Here is a 24,402-nt window from a genome sequence, read left to right on the forward strand (position 1 = left end):
TTTGACAATGTTGATTGGAATACTCTCTTTCAAATTCTGAAGCTGGCAGGGGTAAAATACAGGGATCGAAAGGCTATTTACAATTTGTACAGAAAGCAGATGGCAGTTACAAGAGTCGAGGTGCATGAAAGGGAAGCAGTGGTTGGGAAGGGAGTGGGACAGGGTTGTAGCCTATCCCCAATGTTATTCAATCTGTATATTGAGCAAGCAATAAAGAAAACAAAAGAAAAGTGTGGAGTAGGTATTAAAATCCATGGAGAAGAAATAAAAACTTTGAGGTTCGCCAATGACATTGTAATTCTGTCAGAGACAGCAAAGGACTTGGAAGAGCAGTTGAAAAGCAAAACGAGGATAATGGAATGTAGTCGAATTAAGTCGGGTGATGCTGAGGGAATTAGATTAGGAAATGAGACACTTAAAGTAGTAAATGAGTTTTGCTATTTGGGGAGCAAAATAACTGACGATGGTCAAAGTAGGGAGGATATAAAATGTAGACTGGCAATGGCAAGGAAAGCGTTTTTGAAGAAGAAAAATTTGTTAACATCGTGTATAGATTTAAATGTCATGAAGTCGTTTCTGAAAGTATTTGTATGGAGTGTAGCCATGTATGGAAGTGAAACGTGGACGATAAATAGTTTAGACAAGAAGAGAATAGAAGCTTTCGAAATGTGGTGCTGCAGAAGAATGCTGAAGATTAGATGGGTAGATCACATAACTAATGAGGAGGTATTGAATAGAATTGGGGAGAAGAGGAGCTTGTGGCACAACATGACTAGAAGAAGGGATCGGTTGGTAGGACATGTTCTTAGACATCGAGGGATCACCAATTTAGTACTGGAGGGCAGTGTGGAGGGTAAAAATCGTAGAGGGAGACCAAGAGATAAATACACTAAGCAGATTCAGAAGGATGTAGGCTGCAGTAGGTACTGGGAGATGAAGAAGCTTGCACAGGATAGAGTAGCATGGAGAGCTGCATCAAACCAGTCTCAGGACTGAAGACCACAACAACAACACCAACAACAACAACAGTGAGTGCATTGGTATATTTTGCAGAACTGAAGCTGTTGAAGTGTAAAACTATGAAGATAAGTGAGTGAACTGATGTGGGCATCCAAGTATAATTTAATCATGTTTTTAACTTGCGTAAGATACATTAGCGAAATTTTGGATTGCTGTTATATACACACATAAGGGTGACTTAATAAAATGTTATCTGTGCTAAGATGTTTTTGTATGCCATACACATAAACAAAACTGAAGATGTGTATGTGTTGACTAAATTCATATAATGGAGATTGTCTATGGATTAATGAATAAATAAATAAATTTATTTTAGCAGTAACAGAAAAATTCTGCATGAACCATGTGGTCATAATTTAAAATTAGCAGAATTATTTCACATCTGAAATTACCTTGGAATGTTGAGAAACACAATTGCATGGACCTTATGATCCCTCAACTTAGGAGTTATGTCTTTACCATCACATTCTAATGTGACTAATTCTGCAAGTCCTTTCCATTTCCGCCTCAAAAGATCTTTCCCACCAGCTTGTCCATAGAACATCTTATTCCGAAGGCGAGAGTTGAAACGCTCAGGATGTGCTTCTATAAACACAGAATGAAAATCTAAGAATTAAAATTCAAAGGTAAATAAAAAGACATGAGTAAAAATGCAATTTTGATAAAAACTTGGATTCCACGTGTCTTATTTTCAGTAGGATAGAAAGTTTCAGTAGACAAACACCACTAGAATAGACGAGAAATAAGTTAGTCAATTCGTTGAACATACTTCAGTTATACTTAATGGACACTGATCTAACATCAGATTATACCAAGATAAAAAAAAATTTATTTTAGTCATGGCTGTAACTTTCAACAACCCTAGTACTATTTTTCAGGATAAATTTCAGTCATCAGTTGCAAATAAATTTTATTATCTTTACTGGTTTCGACAAATTAATTTGTCATCTTCAGAAGCCTACAAAATTAGGGATATTATGAATCTTTAGATCTTGGCTATACATTTATGTGAAGTATAAAAAGTGTATCACAAAAACTTACTTAGTTTACCAGACAGTCAATATCTTATTTACAGAAGGATAATGCCATGGAACAGTCACAAATTTACATATTGTATGTGATTATTTTGAACACTGTTTTACAATTTACTATAACTAGGTCACATTTATGTATCTGTTATGCTAGCAGCAAGGAATATATACATAAAAGCATGTATAAAAAATATAAGCAAGGCATACAGGGTGTGATTCAAAAGTTTCACGACGTAACTCAGAAGTAGATATTTATTGAACATTTAAGTACAGTGGACTAAAATTCTTCAAAATATGATCCTTCAGCACCAACACAGCGCTGCCAGTGCATCTTCCACTGTTCGTAGCCCTTCTGGAATGCCTCGGGCGTCACGCTGTCAAGGGCTCTAGTCGAAGCCTGCTGGATGGCGTCGGCGGAGTCAAATTGCTTCCCTTTTAGGCCCGTCTTGATTCGGGGGAAGAGGAAAAAGTCACTTGGAGCCAAGTCGGGGCTGTAGGCTGGCTGCGGCAGTGTTGTCACGTTGAACTTGACCAAAACTTCGGCAGCGGCGCACAATGTGTGGGTGGGCACATTGTCATGGTGGAGAATACAATCAACCAAGTCACCTGTGACAGTCTGTCCACAAGCAACAAACTCCTTGTGAATCACTCCTTCACCGTAAAAAAAAAAAATTCAGCATACACTTCACACATGACTTGCTCAAGTGAGCTTTCTTGGGCTTCGGTGAGGAAGCAGTGTGCCATTCTGAGCTTTGACGCTTCGACTCAGGATCGTACTTGTAGACCCAGGTCTCTTCACCAGTCACCACTTTCTCCAGAAGGTTCAGATCAACATTCAACCATTGGAGCATTTCCTGGCAAACAGTCATGCGCCATTTCTTCTGATCCACTGACAAAATTTTTGGCACCAGTTTGGCACACACTTTTCACATCATCAAATTCTCCGTCACAATCCTCCACACTGTACTCTGACTGAGTCCCAGTTCATCAGCAATTAATCTAGTACTAAGATGACAGACAATGTTTATAAGTTCCCGCACTCTCTCCACATTCTGATCTGTTCGGCTTGATGATGGCCTCCCAGAGTGGTCGTCGTCTTCAACATTCCCGCAGCCATCTTTGAAACGTTTGTGCCACATGAAAACCATTGCATGGGCCATGGCTCCTTCCTTAAAGGCCTCTTGAATCATACCGAGAGTCTCCGTGGCGGTTTTGTTCAATCGCATGCAAATCTTAATCACATAACGCTGCTCCCAAGTTTCGACCGAGGTCGTTCCCTGAGACCACCCCCCCCCCCCCCCCCACTACTTCCCACACCCGGCAAAACGGTCCGCGTGCACTACCCGAATCCCCGAAATGAATCAGTCTTGAAACTTCTGAATCACACTTTGTATACCTTTTATACTTCACATAAATGTACAGCCAAGGTCTAAAGATTTATATCATCCTTAATTTTGTAGGCTTCGGGGAGATGAAAAATTAACTTGGCAAAAATGGTAAAGATAATAATTTATTTGCATCTCATGACTGAAATTTATCCCTAAAATTTTTAGTTAGTTAGTTACACGTTCCAAGGATCATTTTGCACAATAGATCGTAATGATGTAGAATGAGGCATTTTGGATTCATGTTGCAAATTAATTTGTAGATATGGTCACATTCTGAACATTTCTCAATAGTTTATTTTTACTTTTATTACACAAAGAAAATTATTGTGAAATTATTATTAAGCACAAATCAGAATAAGTGCTATCAAAGAAAGATAACATCTACCATATATAAGCATTCAAAAAAAAAGAGTTTAAACAGAACATATCCACACAAGTTTCTTATGTAACTGCTGAAGGCATGATACAGAGGATGGAGTAATCTGCTGGAATGAGACAGTGAAATGGCAACAAAATAAGAGTCAAATGAATTAAGTTATAAAAACAGCAGAACAATGAAAAATGAATTAGGATTGATAGTAATGATGAAACCTTACATTGAGGATGCTAGTCCTGATACCAAAGAAATTGGGTAGTAACAACAAGATACAAACACCTAAAGGCTGGGAAACGTTTCTCTAAAACAAAATTTCATTGACAAACCATGAAACTTATTTGATAGGTTAAGGGTAGGATTTTGCAAAAATGCCACCACCACCACCAGGGCCCTTGTTCCCACTGCCAGTAACTTTTTCGTCATTTAAACGAGTCTTTTTCTGAATGTATCTCATAATGACATCAGTGCAGTGTAAAAAGGAGTACAAATGTCTTTGAAAGAAAACAGGTCATATATTGTGTTTTGCTTACATGATCAGTCTGGTGGTAAAATATTCTGCTGAAAATACTGACAAACTGTCCGAGTTGATTATTGATGTGAAAAAGTTTGTAATGTAGTGCAAGCAAGGTGTAGGAACAAGTGATGATCAAAGAAAAGATCAGATTTCAAAACTAATTCAAGAAGTATGAACTACATGGAATTAACATGCTGCAGATTGAAACATTTTTTTAGCTGCATTCAGTGATATTATTTATCATTAAGTACCCCGTTAGTGCACCACCCATGTTGGCAGTAGCAGACACTGTAGATCTGGTAGATGTTTGTGACTTTCTGGAGCCTACAGGAGCGTCTGCTAATGAAGCTTTGCACATACCGTATTTACTCGAATCTAAGCCGCACCTGAAAAATGAGACTCGAAATAAAGGAAAAAAAGATTTCCCGACTCTAGGCCGCACCTGAAATTTGAGACTCTAAATTCAAGGGAGAGAGAAGTTTTAGGCCGCACCTCCAAATCGAAACAAAGTTGGTCCATTGTAATATGAGACACACTTTAGGTCAAATGAATGACGATACAGCTACAGTAGTTTGGTTCGAGTCGTAAGCTTAGCAGTTAAGCTTTACCAGGTAGCCATTGCTATGCGTCAGGCGCTCCGTCCATATTTATACGGGTACCCTTCCTTTTTCACGTGCTTCGTCTGGTTTGAATCGATTGCTTATTTTGCTTTGATCTGATAAGTGCCGTTTTCTCTGTTATAGGTGTTTACGTCACTCTAAGCTGAAAATGCATCACTGTGCTGTGTCATGCATTGTTTGTCGCATTCTGATAGTGTGTGTTTACGGCCTGTCGCTGCTCGCGGCATGGCTTGCTTTTGTGCGTGCTACCGCCGCTTACAACTAAAAAGAGGCGAATCATCTCATTAGCGAAGCAATGTCAAGAGACTGCTATTTGCTGTTACTTACACTGCTGCTTTCTTCGAGAATGATCAACAAGAACCAAATAATAGGCTGTGTATGATAGAACATGTTCTGAACGAGAGTTAGGCGAAACTTTTTCTCCGTTTGAAAATCTTTGCGGCCGCTTCTTTAGTACATCAAATTCTTCACAGAAATTAGAGTCATCATAGATTTAAAAATCTAGTCAGTTGCCGTGCTTCATTTCTGACTGTATCACTATTAGGCATAAGAATAATACGAATATAAACATGACACGATAAGTATATTCTTCCGCGTTTGCTGTTGTCTGACTCAGGTTTCGTAGTTTATTAGGCAGACAGGATTTAAATGAGATAGCAACAAACACGGAAGAATACATGGCAAAATGTTTATATTCGTATTATTCTTATGGTGAATGGTGAAGAGAATACTGCTTGTGATTCACATTTCATCAGGTTACTATTAGCAACCATCTCTTCTCACAGGTAGGAAAAAATTCAGAACGTAGAGTTGGCCATATTGAAAAACATCCCAAAGAGTCTTGCCAGTCGGATTTTCGTAGTACATTGAAATTCTACTACATTGTAAGATGAACAATACGGAATTTGTATTTACTTCGTTGGATAATGTATGAAAATGCAGTGGTCGAAACTCGGGGCGGAGAAAAAAAAGCTCGTCTTCCATCTTATTTTTAAAAATTTATTAACTGACGCAGAGGTTTTGGCACCAGTATTTATCTTTGTGCCTACAAAGCATGCCTGTGTAGCGCTACATATATTCGACGGCAGAAGTTAGTTGTGGCGGCACCTACCAACATTTTTCAGGACTTCCGCTTGCTTTGGACTCTATTCTAAGCCGCAGGCGGTTTTTTGGATTACAAAAACCGGAAAAAAAGTGCGGCTTAGATTCAAGTAAATACGGTAAATGTACATTGTAAGCAGTAAAGTAATCCCAATAGCAGTATGTTGAATATGAAAATATCTGGCTTGCAACCAATGCTGACTACACCAGACAATCTTAAGAGCAACATTACAACAGAAATAAAAAATAAATTGCTACCAACTAAATGCATTGACATATTAGCCATTTCTTGGGCCCAGATTCAAGAGCATGCATTTTCAAGATGCTTTAGTGTGTCTGAAGACAATCAAAATCATCAAGGATTTGTTTACAGCTGCTGAAATGACCGACAGTGAGAAAGAATAACACACTGACACATCACAGAAAAAGACAGAAACAATATTTGATTTATGAAGTGAACATTATAAAATAGCACAAGTAAAGAGTAATTTGTGAACTGGAACAAGAATGGACCTATCATCACAGTGCAGTTATTATCTGAAAGTTGGCCTTCCACACTGAAGCACTAAAGAAACTGGTATATGCTTACGTATTCAAATACAGAGATAAGTAAACAGGCAGTATATGGCACAGTGGTTGGCAACGCATACATAAGACAACAAGTGTCTGGTGCAGTTGTTAGATCAGTTACTGCAGCTACAATGGCAGATTATTAAGATTTAAGTGAGTTTGAATGTGGTGTTACAGTCGGCGCACGAGTAATGGGACACAGCATCTCTGAGGTAGCAATGAAATGGGGATTTACCCTTAAGACCAATTCACAAATTTACGGTGAATATCAGGAATCGCGAAAAATACCAAATCTCCAATATCACTGCGGCTGAAAAGAAGTCCTGCATGAACGGGACAAATGACAACTGCAGAGAATCGTTCAATGCAACAGAACTGCAACCCTTCCACAAACTGATGCAGGTTTCAATGCTGGCCCATTACAAGCCGCAGTGTGCAAACTATTCAACGAAACATCATTGATATGGTCTTTTGGACCCAAAGGCCCACTCATGTACCGTTGATGACTGCACGAAACAAAACTTTACACCTTGCCTGGACTCGTTAACATTGACATTGGACTGTTGATGACTGGAAACATGTTGCCTGATCAGATGAGTCTCATTTCAAATTGTATCAAGCAGATGGACGTGTACAGGTATGAAGTCAACCTCATGAATCCATGGACCCTGCATGTCAGCAGGGAACTGTTCAAGCTGGTAGAGGCTCTGTAATAGTGTGGGTTGTGTGCAGTTGGAGTGATACCGGGCCCCTGATACTTCTAGATACGACTCTGACAGGTGACACGTACAAAAGCATCCTGTCTGATCACCTGCATCCATTCATGTGCATTTTGCATTCCGATGGACTTAGGCAGTTCCAGCAGGACATTGCAATACCCCACACATCCGCAATTGCTACAGAGTGGCTCCAGAAACACTCTTCTGAGTTTAAACATTTCCGCTGGCCACCAAACTCCCAATGGCCACCAAACTTCCAATGGCCACCAAACTCCCCAGACATGAACATTATTGAGCAGATTTGGGATGCCTTGCAATATGCTGTTCAGAAGAGATCTCTGCCCTCTCGTACACTAACAGATTTATGGACAGCCCTTTAGGATCCATGGTGCCAATTCCCTCCAGCACTACTTCAGACACTAGTCAAGTCCATACCATGTCATGTCATGTTGTGGCACTTCTGCATGCTCACAGGGGCCCTACACGACATTAGGCAGGTGTACCAGTTTCTTTGACTCTCCAGTGTAGAACTTACAAGATCCATTAAAAGCATGGAATCACATCGACAGTTCTATCCATCCATCACTACAAAAATTTGCACTCAAGTATTTGAACTGCATAGCCACATCATCAGCTTTTGAAGGTCTGTTCTCAAAAGCAGAATATGCTCTCTGTTAACAATGTAACAGACCGGAGAGGAAACTTCTCTCAAAAATGTTATTTTTACAGTCTGCAGACAATACGTTGTGGGATATATAATGTTAATTATTTGTGTATCTATTGATTAATAAATTAAGACTACAGGGAAAGAATGTGCTTTGTCTACTTTTTTCAAAAATGAGTTATGTATGCCGTGAGATGTAGGATGTGCGCTGTTCAATACTGTTAATCGGCCAGTCTAATAATATGAATAGCCCAAATTCCCTAACCCATTTTAGATTAGGCATGCAGCAAAAGAATATGCTAACGTCTCTTGCTACAGGGAATGAATGTGCTTTGTCCAAGTCGTGTATTAAGTTTTAGATTCCTTGTGGATTGGAAAACAATGTTGAAGCAAGAAAGAGAGAATTTTTCTTTATTGTTCATTGTTGGTACAAGTGAGAAATATTACTTTAGTTTGAGACATTGTGTTTAGTAACGCAGGTGTTGCAAGTGATTCTTTTCAGCTTTAGTAGTTTATTATTTACATTAAATGATGAGCACCTCATCTGAGGTTGAAAGACAGAGACCTTCAGATGCTAACAGTGTCAGGAAAAGGCAAGTATGAGAGTGAATGAGCACAGTTATGAAGAAATTAAGGGTTCAGTCAAACAAATGAGTAGAGGACTGCAACTGAAAGTTAAAGTGTTTTGAAGTAGCAAGTGCTGAAGAAAGATTAAATATTATATGAAAATTTTGTGATGTGGTAGGCTGGAATGAACAATCACTGTATCTGACTGGCCTCATTACAATAGCTTCACTTCACAGAAGGTGATCAACGAATAATAAAGATGAAGCACAACTTCGAGAGTTAACTTCAGCTACCGAGTAAGAGTAAAAGGCGACAGAATCATACACGAAATCCCTATACGAACAGAAGCCTTTATGGCAGTACACAGAATAACAAGGCTATGATTAATGACAGTCCAGAAATTTTTGAAGCTGCACAAGTCTCTTTGTGCTGGAAGGGGTAAACATGGAATTAGGTCATGGAAAATTAAGCAAGCAGTAGGAATTGAAGTTTATGACCACACTCATTCCTTTAAGGGTAGATCAAGTCATTACAGCAATGACAAGGCCAAGAAGTTTTATTTTGCAGAAGAACTTTTGATGAAAAAAATTGCATGAAATGTTCCCGGAAAAATGCCCGAACTTTGACATTTCATATGAAATGCATAGAACAGTATTCAACACCAAATCAAATATGGCTTTGGGGTATCCAAGGAATGATAGTCACTCAACATGAGATAAGTACACTGCTGAGATGAAAGTGCTGAATGCAATATTATCTGCAAATTTAGACAATTACATGAAGAAACACGTCTTAAGATCACCATGACCAGAGAGCATACATAGCGAAAGCTGAAACATTTCATACCACAAAGAGGAACGCTCATTTAAGAAGACAAAAGCCTAAAAAGTGAAGCAATCTACATTGACTAGCAAAAAAATGCATGCTTACCAAACGTAAGTATTAATGATGTCTATTATGAAAGGTATTTGTCTGTTTATTCTTTCAATATTCACCAACTTTCAAATGCAACTGCAGTATCCTACACTTACAATGAAAATACTGGAACACAAGGGGCCAAAAAAGTTTTTTCCTTTTTAAATTGCATTGTGATAGAATTACTGCACAAGAAAGTGAAACGTCTAAGAAATTTTTTGTGATTTGTTTTCAGGACAGAACAAGAATTATACTGTACCGGTTTATCTTAATTACCTCGTGAGTGATCTTAAACCTCTGATGGCAGTGTAAGTGACTTCACCTAGCAGAGGACACTCCTAAGCAGGAGTAGAAGTTCCAATGGATTGGGTGTAAATCATGGTTGAAGCTCTATGTAAACTGACACAAAATTGGGGGACATTTCTGGAGCAGAAATATTTGAGGAAATGTCCTTTCTTAACAAGGCCCATCAGATAGGTAGTCATCACAAAAAACATCCCCACCTTATTCAATATTGAAAACCTTATAATGGAGCTTGGATTTTATCAGTGGTGAGAGTTTCACAATGATTTCAAGAGCAGTAGTTTGGATAATATCAATCCCCAACTTAAAAAAAAGAAAGAGTACTGCAGGCAAGAAGCTAGATTGTTTCACACAAACCTTTTACATTGGGGTGATAACTGCATGTTTGGACAAAGTGCCATTATACTTTATTCTTGTAGGATTCTAGCATATTGAGTTGAAATAGCAAAGAGAATCTACTTATCAAAAAGTATCTTCACTGTTTAAAACATTGCTTTTCATTACAAAATAATTTGGCCTTAACATTTAACAAAAAATGCAGTTTTACTTGCAGTATCTTCTATTCTGCAGTACAAAAATAGCATGTTTTTTTCCTTGTAATGCATGATGTTACTTTAAATATTATGTCAATAAATCATCAATTTACAAATTTAAGGAATCGGTGAATATTAAATTTAGTGTATATGGCATTTGCTTCCAAATGATTTTTGTATTCATTAATTTTCTCCATTAGTATCCATGAAATTCAGTTTCAAACTTTAAAACTGCTCTCCTAAACAATTTGATAATGTGGGCGAAGCACGTTCTTTTCCTGTGCTTTTCAAATATGATGCCAAATGTATTTGTGTGGTGGTGTTCACGCCATTCTATAAATCTATCATTTAACCTTGAAGTTAAAGTACTGATAGTTTGAGGTCAAATATCAGTTACTGATGTTCAGAGCTTGCTGATGATTTGCCAACATTAGCCATCCTTAGTTAAGAGTAACAAGTGCAGTGAGCATAAAGACATCCCAACCCTATTAAAGAGAAAACTAATGAGGGAAAAATGACAATCAGAATACAGATAAGGAAATATTACAAGATGTTAGTAATCACTTTTGCTCAAAACAGTAACAATGATGATCAGTTCTGCACATAAAAGTATAAGTCTACAATTTCTTACAACTATTTGTGATAGGTCCTCGAGTAAAAGTTACACTATCATACATCTAAACAAGAACTCTAGTCTGATTGAATGCATTATCAAGAGTGACAGTTTAAAAAACAGTGTTTGTTATCTTCCATTAGTTACATTGTTGTTCCCATGTGAGCATCAAATTTACATTCATTTTTAAACTACATCTCAAAAGATTATTGCATGTCATTAATTTATTGAATCTTATTTTAAAAGTGGGTGCAGTCTCTCCTTAAAACATTCAGACTACAAACATTAACAACAGTCAATCTTAGAACATTAAAATTGTATTAAAAGTACTTCATTTGTTTCTCCAATTTTAACAATCCTAATACTTTGTTGGACTCCCTCAACAACAATATCTGATCTAAAATTCTATATTCGATTTTGTTTTTTCCTTCATAAAGCTCAATCAAATGAGGAGGAGATGATAGAAATACTATAGTGTGTGAGAGTTCTATATTGGTTCCAACAGGATAAGATAGGATTCCATTTCATGCATTGGTGACAACTGTAAACTACTGAAACCTCTTAAAAAATATTTGACACACTTTCACATCTGTGAATTAACATAAATACAGTCAAATAGGGTTTCAAATACACATCACTGTATACTTGAAGCTTTTGACACCAGTTATTTCCTAGTGGTTAAAGACAGGATTATAAATTCAGAGTGAAAATTACCTCTTGCCTCATGAAATTCCAGTGCTATATGAGCATCAACACCAAGGGAGAAATAGTTATTTACAACGTTTAAAGGCAAATTGTCCTTTCCTTCTTCATTAGCTTCTGCTTCTGGATTCTTTTCAACTTTAAGTTCCCACCTGTCCAACTGAACCACGTCTCCATCAGCAATATTTGCCAGTATTTTAGAAATTGGTTCATCTGTGTAGCCCTGTAAAAAGCATACTGATGATGTCAACATTAGCATTTCACAGCAAAATTACTTATTCTTTGGCTGCATTACAGCCAACTTTATCACCAATACTACTTTGTGTGCAACAAATCAGGTACTCATACATAAATTTATTAATTTTGATATCTTACAAGATAACCATATAACAGTTCTTACATTCAGCATCAAGGATTCCACAACCATTTGAAGCAGAAATCATTTGCAATGATTTTAACATCAATTTTATCATTAACAGGTGCTAATCAAGGTTTAAAAATTCCCTGGTGGTTCTGTACTTCAGAAAACATTGTTCTTTTCGTTATATCTCAAAACTCGTTTCATTATACCTGTATCAGACTCAGTGGAAATGTTCTACATTGAATGACTTGATTTTCCAATAGATTACTGTTCCAAAAGAACTCATGTGAAAGTAAAGAAAATTTATTCTGTTTTGACGTTACAAGCATTCTTCACAATAATATACACTGACAGATGATTTTCCCAAGTTACTTGTCCACACATTTCCATGTCAGCCTGAGTAGTTCACATTCTCACCACCAGACACTGTGTTGCTGTTGTTGTGCAACGGTTGTTTACAAAAGTGTGACTCTATAGCAATAAAAAGTACTTTGTGCAATGAAATTTGAATAAACAGGGATTCTTGTGAAGTGCCAACACTCTGTCGAACAGAACTTAACACAATGGTTCAAATGGCTCTGAGCACTATGGGACTCAACTGCTGTGGTCATCAGTCTTAACACAATGGAATTATATATCATTAGCAAGCAACTTATCCAGTCCATAATCTGTCTGCATCACACAGGAAGTCTTTGACACCTATAAAAATCACAGAAGACCTTAATTGTGTATGTAAAGTTCTGAATAAATCAACAACATACATTAGTCACTAATTAAATGTGTCACAACCTGCTGAATGATGTGTTCTATGAAAGCATCTGCCCTACAAGTCATACAAACTGCATCTTATACAGAAGTTGAGAACAGGAACAATATTAAAACCTTCTGCACTGAAGTGAAGATCCTGTTAAAAGAGGATGAATTGGCTGAAAGGTTAGCGTTTTGTAGCATGGCACCATTCCACATGCCCATAGGCGCCTATCACCTTAATGTTACAAACTGCATCGCATAAAACCTGTAAGTCATTGTGAAACATGAGACAGACTTAGCGAAGTAAATGTATCTTGTGTGATGAGCACATGCAAATAATATGGGTCCTTTCCTCTTCTTCTTCTTCTTCTTCTTTTTCTTTACAGAGTCTACTGTCACTTGGCTCAGGTACCTGGACAAGTTAACAGAATGGCTAAAGACTCAATTAACAGAAGATCTACATAACTACCTTTCCACTGGATAGCATTAATCTTTATTTTCAGGAGAAAGTTTACAATGTGCTGAATGTCACTTTGCCAAAAGCCTCTGTGAGCCACACTGGGAATGGTGATACATCAATTCTGCTCTGCTCCCGAAGATCACTTGATTTAACATGCAATGATATCTTTTTGTGATATATGTCAGGTATTAGTCAAAGGTTTTTCCTTATGACAACAATACTAGGATGATGCAGAGAACTACATATTTCATGATGTGGAATGGAGAGATGACTACAGATATGTTGTGGTACATCTGGGGTGAAATGCACTACTGTCTGAACGAAGTTCTGTGCCACGGAGATTGGTACTCACATAAATGACACCAGCTGTCGTGGTACAACACAGGCACTATCATGTGGTATGCTGCAAATGTATTGAGCATCTGCAAAAGCATAACTGATTAACTTTCAAACGCATCATGAATCTCTTCAGGTATTGTGAGAGTGATACTCAGAACTTCTTATGTATCACAAACAGTCTCTTCACTCATTTAAAAATAAGAAAAGAAAATAATGAACAATGCACAACCCACAGCAAAGCAAACTACACAAAGTAGTTGATAACAGCTGCTGCACAACTGCTTACTTAGGTAGGCAATGCAGAAAACGTGGGATCTCAGATCAGACCTCTAGCCGTATATTATGTACTCATTAGCAATTATGTGAGCTGCACATACAAACATTTCACTTATGGACGACAAACTTATGAAGGTCATCTCTCACTGCCCAACATTATGAACCATGTATCTCAAACTGATGGTCACTACATTATCGAATGAGTTTCTTTGTGATTTCACTTATAATACAAATTGTTTGTCCAGTTTATCTATTATGTTGTAAGAACTGCTGAGAGACTTTTTTGCAATGAAACAACAGCAAATGGCCATAACATATTTGTAAGTGGTGGTGAAGATGGTGGTAATATTCCACAGAAAGCAAACCTAGCAGACAAGTTAAAAACTGATGCGTCGTGCAGATTACTTCGTTGGTTGTTACAGAGGTGTTTTGTTAACCTTTAACAGTTATCAACAATGCTGCCATAAGAATTTAAAACTATATCACATCTGGTGTTCAGTAAGATAAGGGAAATAACAGATACAATCTAGTTTGTGGAACTGCCTGCTTTTGTCTTTTTTTGTTTTATACAATTTATCTGAGATTTCCAGAGGATTCTTTCTAATCACATGTTCAGCATATTACTATTCTCCCCTACATCTACATCTACATGGATACTCTGCAAATCACATTTAAGTGCCTGGCAGAGGTTTCATCAAACCACTTTCACAATTCCCTATTATTCCAATCTCGTATAGCACGCAGAAAGAACAAACACCTATATCTTTCCATATGAGCTCTGATTTCCCTTATTTTATCATGGTGATTATTTCTCCCTATGTAGGTCAGTGTCAACAAAATATTTTCGCATTCAGAGGAGAAAGTTGGTGACTGGAATTTCGTGAGAAGAGTCAGTTGCAACGAAAAATGCCTTTGTTTTAATGATGTCCAGCCCTAATCCTGTATCATTTCAGCGACGCTCTCCCCCATATTTCATGATAATACAAAACGTGCTGCCCTTCTTCGAACTTTTTCGATGTACTCCATCAACCGTATCTTTTAAGGACCCCACACCACGCAGCAGTATTCTAAAAGAGGATGGACACTATTTTTCTAGTGAAAATATTGAAGTAAGAAGTAATAGTTGAGTTTCAGTGGTAGAGGGCAGTAAATTTGTATCACTCTGCTATCATCCAACAAACTTTACATCTTATAGCAACATGGTAGTGTACCCATTCAGGACAAACATTTATCATTATCATCAAACAACAAATCTCTATGGAGGAAAAAAGAGACCTCCAGAAAAGTCACAATTATAAAAGTAGTTTACAAGTAAAGATGCAAAACAATTTTTAAAAATAGCAATTTCCCATCAACAAAATTTGAATGAAGACCTTTGACACATCAGTATCAAAATAATACCATAACTTACCCCTCCCCATCCCAGAGCCCTGGCAAGATCATTACCAGTACCAAGTGGCAGCACTCCAACGGCAGGGGCTGGAGATATCGCTATCTGGTCGAGTATTGATAGAACCCATCCTACGGTCCCATCACCTCCGCATGCCAGTACACGCAGGTTAGGAACTTTACGAAACATCTCCAGCCTATCAAACAGAATTGTAACATCATTAATAAATTTGGTTCTGACAGGTTATGTGATGAACTTCTGTTTTAGAATCAAAATGTAAACAACATTGATTTTATCAACTGTTTCTGTATTAAGCTCGAAATAAACACTCATTCCTGATTTCTTCCAAGTACTTCGAACAACAGTCCCTAGGTTGCTCTAGGAAGATGAAAATCATGAACAACATAGCTTTTTGTATGTTTACATGAGCATACCATATCTTGAGTAATATTATACAGATAACATTATTCAGGAGCATAGTGTCATCCATTACTGAAGTTTATCTTCAGTTTGTATTTATTTTTATCTTAAAGTCATCTTTGCATTCAAAATAAATACATGAACTGAGAAATTGGAAGACTTTCATTTATTATAATCAGTGAGATAGTTCACACTTCAATATACGATGGCTGGTTCATTAGTTTTCTCAGGATAACCAAACATATAATAAACACAAGGAACAAGATGTTTTTCCAAGGTTTTTTTTTTTCTTTGAATATAGTGACCTACATGAATTCACGTAGTCTAACAATTTTCACAGTTTTCAGTGCCATTACTATTTTCAATCCCATTACTATGGGATGTGTACAAAAAGTAAAATAAGCTTAAACTTCAACTTCTCCTGAGAATCTTCATGTGGGCGGCCAGCCACTACTTCTAGTTGGGGACCTATGCTGTCCAGCCACATTAATGTGACCAACTGTCAAAAGCCCAAATAACCACCTTTTCCAGAGTGGACCACTGCAAGACAAGCACGAAGAGAGTCAATCAGGTTCTGGAAGGTACCAAAGGAGATGTGAAGCCATTGATTACTTCACTGCTGTGGCCAGCTGCAATAGAATCTTGGATGAGGATCCATGGCACAAACAACTTGTGCAAGGCGGTCCCACAGATTCTTGATTGTCTTTAAATCTGTCGAGTTTGGTGGCTATGGGAGTACAGTAAACTCATCCTGGTGCTCTATGAACCACACACATACTCTGTGAGATGCACGACACATTGCATTGTCCTGCTGGTGAAGGTCACTGTGCTGAGGAAAAATTAAGAGCATGTAGGAACGGACATTGTCCCCAAGGATAGATGCATACTTATGTTGCTCCATTGTGCCTTCCAGCATGATGAGATCACCCAGAGAATGTCATTAAAACATTCACCAGACGATAATGCTCCCTCCTCTGGCCTGGGCCCTGCTGACTAGTACAGCAGGGTGTTTCCTTTCAGACATTTCACATCAATGCATAAAAAACATGATTCATCTGAAAAGGCCACCTGTTGACACTCAGTGGATGCCCAGTTTCGGCAGCAGTGTGCAAATAGCAGCCAGTGAATATCATTAAGTTTTGCAGCAACAATCCCAGATGTGTTAGAGGACACAACGACAATTACTTTCCTTGCAAGATAGGGATGCCCAACCTAAACAGATTACTTCAATATGCATGCTACAAGAGCCCAAACACTGTACTTCATTTTATCTGGTGTTGAACTATCTTTCGTCAATCTTTCTACTTATCAAGTGCACAGTTCTATTATTCTTTGCCATACAATCCCTAATCTAGGCCCATCCAAGATGCCAATTATAACTGTAGTGATGAAGTCTCAGTATCAGACAGACTTTCAAACAGCTCATGTACAAATACACAGGCAACAACGGTTTACTTTGTGCACAAATGCAATAATTTATATTTTCCACGGTCCTGCGGTACATCCCCCTCCCCACCCAACTCGGCTGGTAATACCCAGTTTTCTGGAGCCAAGTATGAGTGCACCAGCATAAGATACTGAATGCTATATGGCACTAACCATTGTAATTGTGGAAGGAAAAAGAAGAAAAATTAGACTGCAATGACCATAAATGATTAACAGAAGGCATACTCAAGCTTTAGAAGAGGGCATCCTCAAACAAATGCTTCAATGTGTTCCCATTTATTGCTTCATGATAGCCAGTTTCTTCGGTTTAAACAATAACAAACTATTTTCCATGAATCCCACTGACATTACTGCATGGAGAAGAATTAGTCAACCACTTGCCAAAAGTTCTACTTGAAATTTTGTTGCCTGCTATATCACAGTACTCCTCCTTTTGCAAAATGTTGAATGCTTTTAAAAAATGTACATTGCTCCATTTAAAAAATTAGAAATTAACCCTGCAGTTTCTTCTATATCTCAAAAGACAAAGAATACTGATGATATAGAAAAGTACTAGCTATTTTGCTTATTACAATTTGCTGAGAACTTCATTCCAGTACCTCAAATTGATGATATATTACGGGTGTTATGACTTTGGTTACTCTCATGCTGAATGACTTTTTAACCAACAACAATAAAAGCGGAGTTTCTTTTAATCTTCTTCTTCTTCTTCTTCTTCTTCTTCTTCCTTTCTTCCTAGACTAAAGCCTGTTTCCTTCAGTATCCCACAGTCTACTCTGAGGTCGTCCCTCCATCTTTTCCTTGGATAGCCAATATTTCTTCTACCAGCTGGTAATTTATTTCTTATGATTTTCACAATCTACTATTCATTCAGTCTGTCTGTGTGTTTGTTCCATTCATGCTTTCTCTTGTGTACCCACCATTAATGGAGTCCATTTTGCATTCTTTTCTAATATTTTCACTTCTCTCTCTATCTTGCAGTGTCTTCCCCATAATACACAATTTTCATTTCTGTGGTTTAAGAAAGTCTTTCTGTTTTTGAGGTTTCCAGTCTTGCATAACTGGTCTAACTATTGTTTTGTATATTATTCCCAATACCGGGCAGGGACTACTCAAGAGGATGTCGTTATCAGGAGAAAGAAAACTGGCGTTCTACGGATCGGAGGGTGAAATGTCAGATCCCTTAATCGGGCAGGTAGATTAGAAAATTTAAAAAGGGAAATGGATAGGTTAAAGTTAGATATAGTGGGAATTAGTGAAGTGAAGGCAACGCGATTCCCTGTTGAATAATTTTCCCACCCACTTCCAGCATGCATGTAACTGGTTCCACAGATGTGATAATACAGTGTTTTATTTTTTTTAGTAGATACGGCCACATTTAGATTTTTGGGTGCCACATTAAATATAAGTAAAAGTTTCTCCAGGTTATCTTCACTGTTTGCCAGCAGAATTGCATCATCAGCATAACAAATGATTTTTATTTCTTTGTCACCCATTCTATAATTGCTATCCGCCAATACCTTCTTTATCACCTTGTCCATGACTAAATTAAAAAGCAGCAGGCTCTAATGCCATTATTAACTGTTATGCAGCTACTTAACCTGGAACCATTTTTTGCCTGGGTGTAGTTTTTGGAATAAATGTCTACAATTCTTTTTATTAAGTTAGAAGGACCCCATTTTTAGAACAGGTTTAGCACATCTGTTAAGTTTATTTCAGAAATAATTGAAATTACAAAATTTCTGGCATACTTAAAATTCATATTATTAATTGCACAGCAGAATGTAGGTAGTATTGGACATGCCTTTGAAGGAAGTAGACGAATTTCTTATTTTGTCAACGACAATGTAATTGATGGTTTTTATCAAAATGGAGATTGTAAGTCTTTCATTGGTGTGATTTAGAATAATGGGATAAAATAAAAAGATATTCATAGCCCAAACAAATCTTCATCAGTTATTCAGTTATCAAGAACCCGTTAAATCAAAATTTCAGCCGCAAGAATGTAACCCTAGACACAACAAAAAGTGGAGCCAACAACAATAAGAGAAAATGGAGTTAAGTAAAAAGTTTTTAGTTTGTATATCTTATGCCTACCGAAGCTTTTGAAAATAATGAACAGAATAAGAGGAATTTAATGGTGATGTGTGGGAGTGTAAAATTGCAAACTAATGCTTTTTATTTTATTTCCTATTATTTTTAAGAGGAATTTAATGGTGATGTGTGGGAGGGTAAAATTGCAAACTGTAATGCTTTTTATTTTCTTTCTTATTATTTTTATTATAAGTTTAAGAACTGAACTCAGTAGATTTATCCCTCTGTTATTGGATGGGTCTTTCTTATCTCCCTTTTTGTATATGAGAATTATAATACTAGAAGAAAGTACTTTACCACATACACACTTCAATTGTACTCCATTTTACATAAAAATCTTAACACTGGATTGTTTACACAATCACTATGAAGAATCAACAAAATGTACGGCTCTGAAATTTTACACCCCATCTCATACAGCGTAGTACTGTCTAAAGATGATTTGTGTCATCTCCATGCTAGGCTGAGAGCTCTACAAACATGCCTTATTGCTTACAGGAAGCAAGAAACAGAAACATTCAACTGCATTTATCTTGTTAGAAGTAGCGCATCGAAATAAGTAATTCTGAACACTAAATTGTAGGAATACAACAAGAAGTTATACTTTAACATTGCCTTATAAAATAGAGCTTTATATCACTGTGTTTAGTTCTGACACTAGTGACATCATTTCTGATTAAGTTTATAGCTCCCTTGTTCTCACAGAAAATCTTGGAGGATTCCATACTGGCAATAGGATCTCTCTCACATATTAGAGTCGTGATCCACAATGCTTCTTGAATTGTGTTTCATAAAGCTATGTACCCAGCTTCTTCACTGACCAAGGCTATTGTTTTCTGTGTTTATTAGGATCAGGATTTAAGTCCCCTCATTAATCTAAAACAACATTCAGTAACAGAATGTCTGTACTCTAGCTCACTTCTCCAGTCTGCATCGCTATAGCCCTTGAGTTCTGTATTTCACTTTGAACAACATCTTAATTCATAGTTTTTGGTTACCTTTACATATCTAAATATCTTTTTAATGGTGGTCCAATGTTTCTCTATTGGGCTTTTGTAGAATCTGCTTGCAATATGGGTGAAAGCAATATCAGGCCTCAAAGTTTGTGACGAATATAACAGGCTTGCTATTGCCCCAACTATAGTACACTTTCATTGCACTCTACATCATCTTCATTGGTTATTAATTTGGCTTCTGGCTCCAATGGTGTGTAAATGGGTTTTCAGTCACTCATACCAAACATTTTCAAAATTTTCTCTATGTGTTATGATTGGTCTTTGCATAACTCTTCTGCTTTCTTATTTTTAACAATATGCATTGTCAAGTACTGCTTTATCTTCAGCAAATCATGCATGTTAATCACCATTTCTAGTTGTCTCTTAAAATTGTTCATCCATTTTCATCTTTAGTCAGAATAAAGAAATCACCCAACCACAATACCCATTGTTGTGACCATCTTTACTTCAATTATTTAACATATCTGGATCTGCCTTGATTGTTTCACACCAGTTTTCATCAAGGTTTTGTGTAGACATCTGTTTCAGCAATGTCCGTTCTGTTTCAATCTGTAAAACTTTTCTTCAGTCACAAAATCTTCCTTATTTCTAGACAAGATTTTCGAGCTTCTAGTGGAGTCACATATAGTTCTTCACGTAATTTCTTATTTAAGTAAGCTGTCTTCACATCCATTTGGTGAATTAGGAAACCATCTCTTACTGCTATGGCTAAAAGGTACCTAAGTGATTCATGTTTTACCACTTTGCCTTCTTTTGCCTTTTTTGTTAATATCTCTTAATTACAAGTTGTGTTTTGTATTCTGGCTCTTCACTCTCAGAATTTATTATGTTAAATACCCATCCCAGAGACCAAATGTTTAGCATCTTCAGTGGTCACTTGTGAGATATTCTGTGTCAGTGATTGAGGTGCCCACCTGAGCAATGGATTGTGCATAGTTTTCAACGGTTGCTAGTGCAACAGATAATGTTTAGCGACTATGTGATCCCCACATGACAGGTAATGTTACTTGACATTGTGATCACTTCAGTGACTAGGTTCTTGTACCAACAACACTATCAATGAATGTTAACTCAGTGAATAATTGTGTGTTTCATTTGCCAGAACATGCCTGTTCTACCTTCTATGTAAATTATTCCAAAGTGGTGACACATGGCTGATGTAGACCATCCGACAAGGTCGTTTCCACTGACACTGATGCCACTTAATCGCCTAGCGAGCTGCCTCTTAGTCATTTCCCATGTCGCCAGCCAGATACCACCTTTCTGGCTTACCCACCTGGCCCTCTGGTTAAAGCAGGTTGAGGCCAGCTCCCATTGCAGTGGCACGTCACAACATACAATGCACACTTATATTGTTAGCCTGTTCAACAAGTGCTACACCACCAAGGCTGATGACTTGGTTACGGTATCAGCTCTGCCATACCAGCATCTCAAGAGGAAGCTCATATGCCACCTCTCCAGATCTCCAGCTGTGAGTGTACGCAGCTAAAATTACTGGTGCTACTGCTCCAACTCTGCAGCACGGTTGGCATCAACACAGTTTCAGACAAGTTGTTCCATGTGCTTTGGCTGAACCAGTTGTCTAGCCAGGCAGGTGCCATCTTCACAACTCAGCACTCACTTCCCCAACAATGACTAACAATGCTCACCAACACTGTGGTTGAAGACCTCACTGCAGCCCCATGCTCTTGGCCAGCTCATGCTGCCACTACCAGTGCCTCCCTCAACACGACAACTACGCTGCTGGCCAGCACAGTGGACAGCAATGCCTCGGCACCCATCATGGTCAGCCAGAGAGTCCTGTTACTTTCGGCCTAGATCAAAGCTCTCACAGTGCAAATATCTGCACTTTGTGCACAGCCGCCTGCTGTTCCCACACCACCACACCTTTGCCAGCACATATGGGACCAAGGACGTACCGAAGACCAACCTACTATAAGTTGGACCACTGCACATTTGAAAAACAAGCTCCCCACTGCTGTCCACCATGCAACCATCCAGACATCAGCAGCATCCAGACATCAGCAGCATCTGTGAGTGAGCACACACTTATAGTACACTGCCTCAAATTGAAAGTTTGTCCATGACAAAGACTGGCCAGTGTTAAATTATAGACACTGGTTCCCAATTTGTGTGTCTATCCATGAAAACTCCTCCCTGAGCATCAACCAACACCACCACTTCGACTGTCAAATGCCAACAACACATGCATCGTTACCAATGGGTGTCTGCTCGATGCACTTGGCAACTGGATCTAGGCTTGCACAACACCTTCAGCTGTCAAGTCACCATCGCAGAGATGATGCCGATTTCTTAGCACATTTTCGTCTTTTTCCTGACATTGTCGGCTGTCATCTTATCAACATGGACTCTGATCGATCAATCGGCAGGTTCTGCCACATTGCACAAAATTTTGTGCTGAAGCTTGTCTGTGCTGTTTGATGCAGGGCAGTACCAGGACCTTCTTGACTGTTTCCCAGCGATCACATGTCCACCTGTAGCACCACAAGAGGTACGGCACAGCACGGTCCATCATATCCACACCACGCCTGATCCTCCATTTTTCAGCAAACCACAACACATCCCACTGGAACGACTTGCTGCTGCTAAAGTCAAAATCAAGATTATGCTTCAGGATGGCATCATTCGCCACTCAGGCAGCCCTCGGTCCTCTCCTCCACACCCGGTACAGAGGAAGAACGAATCCTGGCAACCCTGCAATGATGACTGTGCTTTTAATGCATGCACTACCCCAAACAAATATCGGGCCCCAAGACTTCACGAACTCAACCAAACCCCCAGTGGTGCTTTAGTGTTCGACAGCCTCGATTTCACGAAGGCACTAACACAGATAAAAGTCACCATAGAAGGCATCTTGAAGACAGCCATCACCACATCCTTTAGCCTATTTGAATCACTTTAAGCGACATTTGGTCTCCGAAATACTGCACAGACATGGCAGTGATTCAACGATAGTGCGCTGTATGATGTACCTTTTTGTTTCGTCTACCTAGATGACGTATTGGTGTTTTCTTCTTCACAACACCAACACTGAACATCTGTCACCAGTGTTTCACTGACTGAACGACTTTTGGGTCAGAGTTGGAGTCACCCAGGAGATATTCCTTGGCCACCAGAGCTGTATAGACAGTGTCAGCCCCTCCCCAAAATAGTTGAGACTACTCAGGAAATTCAGCATCCACAAACTTTCAGAGAATTCTGTTAGCTCCTTGAGATGCTGAACTTCTACCACCATCATCTCCTTAGCACAGCCTTCATTCAAATGCCACTGATGAATGCTCTTGCTAGTTCTAACACTAATAGCAACAAACATGTTCCTTGGACAGACCATATGACACTACCGTAACTGCTGCTAAGAACAGTCTTGCGATGCTGCACTTCTGTTTCACCCAGCACATGATGCCCAACATGCACTGGTGGTCAACGACAGGCATCAGCATACCTTGGTGCAGTCTTGTAGTAACCCTTCAATGTTCCTTGCAACCGTTGGCCTTCTTTTCAAGAAGCTCACAGTGGAGCAACTAAGACAGGAAGCTGCTTTCTATTTATGAGGCAATCTGCTACTTTTGCCCATCACTGGAGGCTAGGAACTTTATGATATTTACCAACCACAAACTCATCATGTACAACTTCCAACAGACCAGTGATCAGTTCCCACCACGCCAGTTCCACTAACGTAAATATATCTGGCAGCTCAGCACAGACAGGGAAAGGACAATATTGTTGCTGACTGTCACAAGCCGCTGGGATCACTGGTTGCATCGATTTTGCTGTCCTGACTACAACACAAGAGGTCGCTATTGAGCTGGACTCTTATAGTCATCCCAAACACTGGCCTCAGACTGGAGTGAGTGCCTATCCCTGGCAAAGACACAACATTTCTGTAACACCTCCACTGTCAAGCAATGTCTTTTCCTACCAGCTCCTTTCTGCTGGCAGGTCTTTGACAAAATTTACAACATGTGTCACCCTGATGTTAAGGCTATTACCAAGCTCCTCGCCCATCACTATGCATGGTCTGGCATCTACTCAGACTGCCACAATTAGGTCCGCTGCTGTGATGCTTCTTGTCAGCATAGTGAGGTTGGTCAGCATGTCCATCCTACTGTTAGTGATTTCACTGAGGCTACAGGGATGTTTACCCAAGTCCATATTGCTACTGTCAGTCCCCTACCCATCTCTGACAGCCTGTG

General features: G+C 38.6%; 1 protein-coding gene across 4 annotated transcripts in view; it reads right to left on the reverse strand.

The window, feature by feature from the left end:
• Positions 1 to 24,402, reverse strand: part of LOC124621858 (eye-specific diacylglycerol kinase) — a 637,666-nt gene that overhangs the window by 145,016 nt on the left and 468,248 nt on the right. For all 4 annotated transcript variants that reach the window (XM_047147315.1, XM_047147314.1, XM_047147313.1 and 1 more), the window contains exons 7-9: positions 15,234 to 15,408; positions 11,649 to 11,859; positions 1,413 to 1,605 (exon numbers count right to left, since the gene is read on the reverse strand). In XM_047147315.1, the coding sequence (XP_047003271.1) occupies positions 1,413 to 1,605; positions 11,649 to 11,859; positions 15,234 to 15,408 (579 nt within the window). The remainder of the gene's footprint in view (positions 1 to 1,412; positions 1,606 to 11,648; positions 11,860 to 15,233; positions 15,409 to 24,402) is intronic.

This window comes from Schistocerca americana, chromosome 7 (genome assembly GCF_021461395.2).
Source record: "Schistocerca americana isolate TAMUIC-IGC-003095 chromosome 7, iqSchAmer2.1, whole genome shotgun sequence".
Taxonomy (NCBI): Eukaryota; Metazoa; Arthropoda; class Insecta; order Orthoptera; family Acrididae; genus Schistocerca; species Schistocerca americana.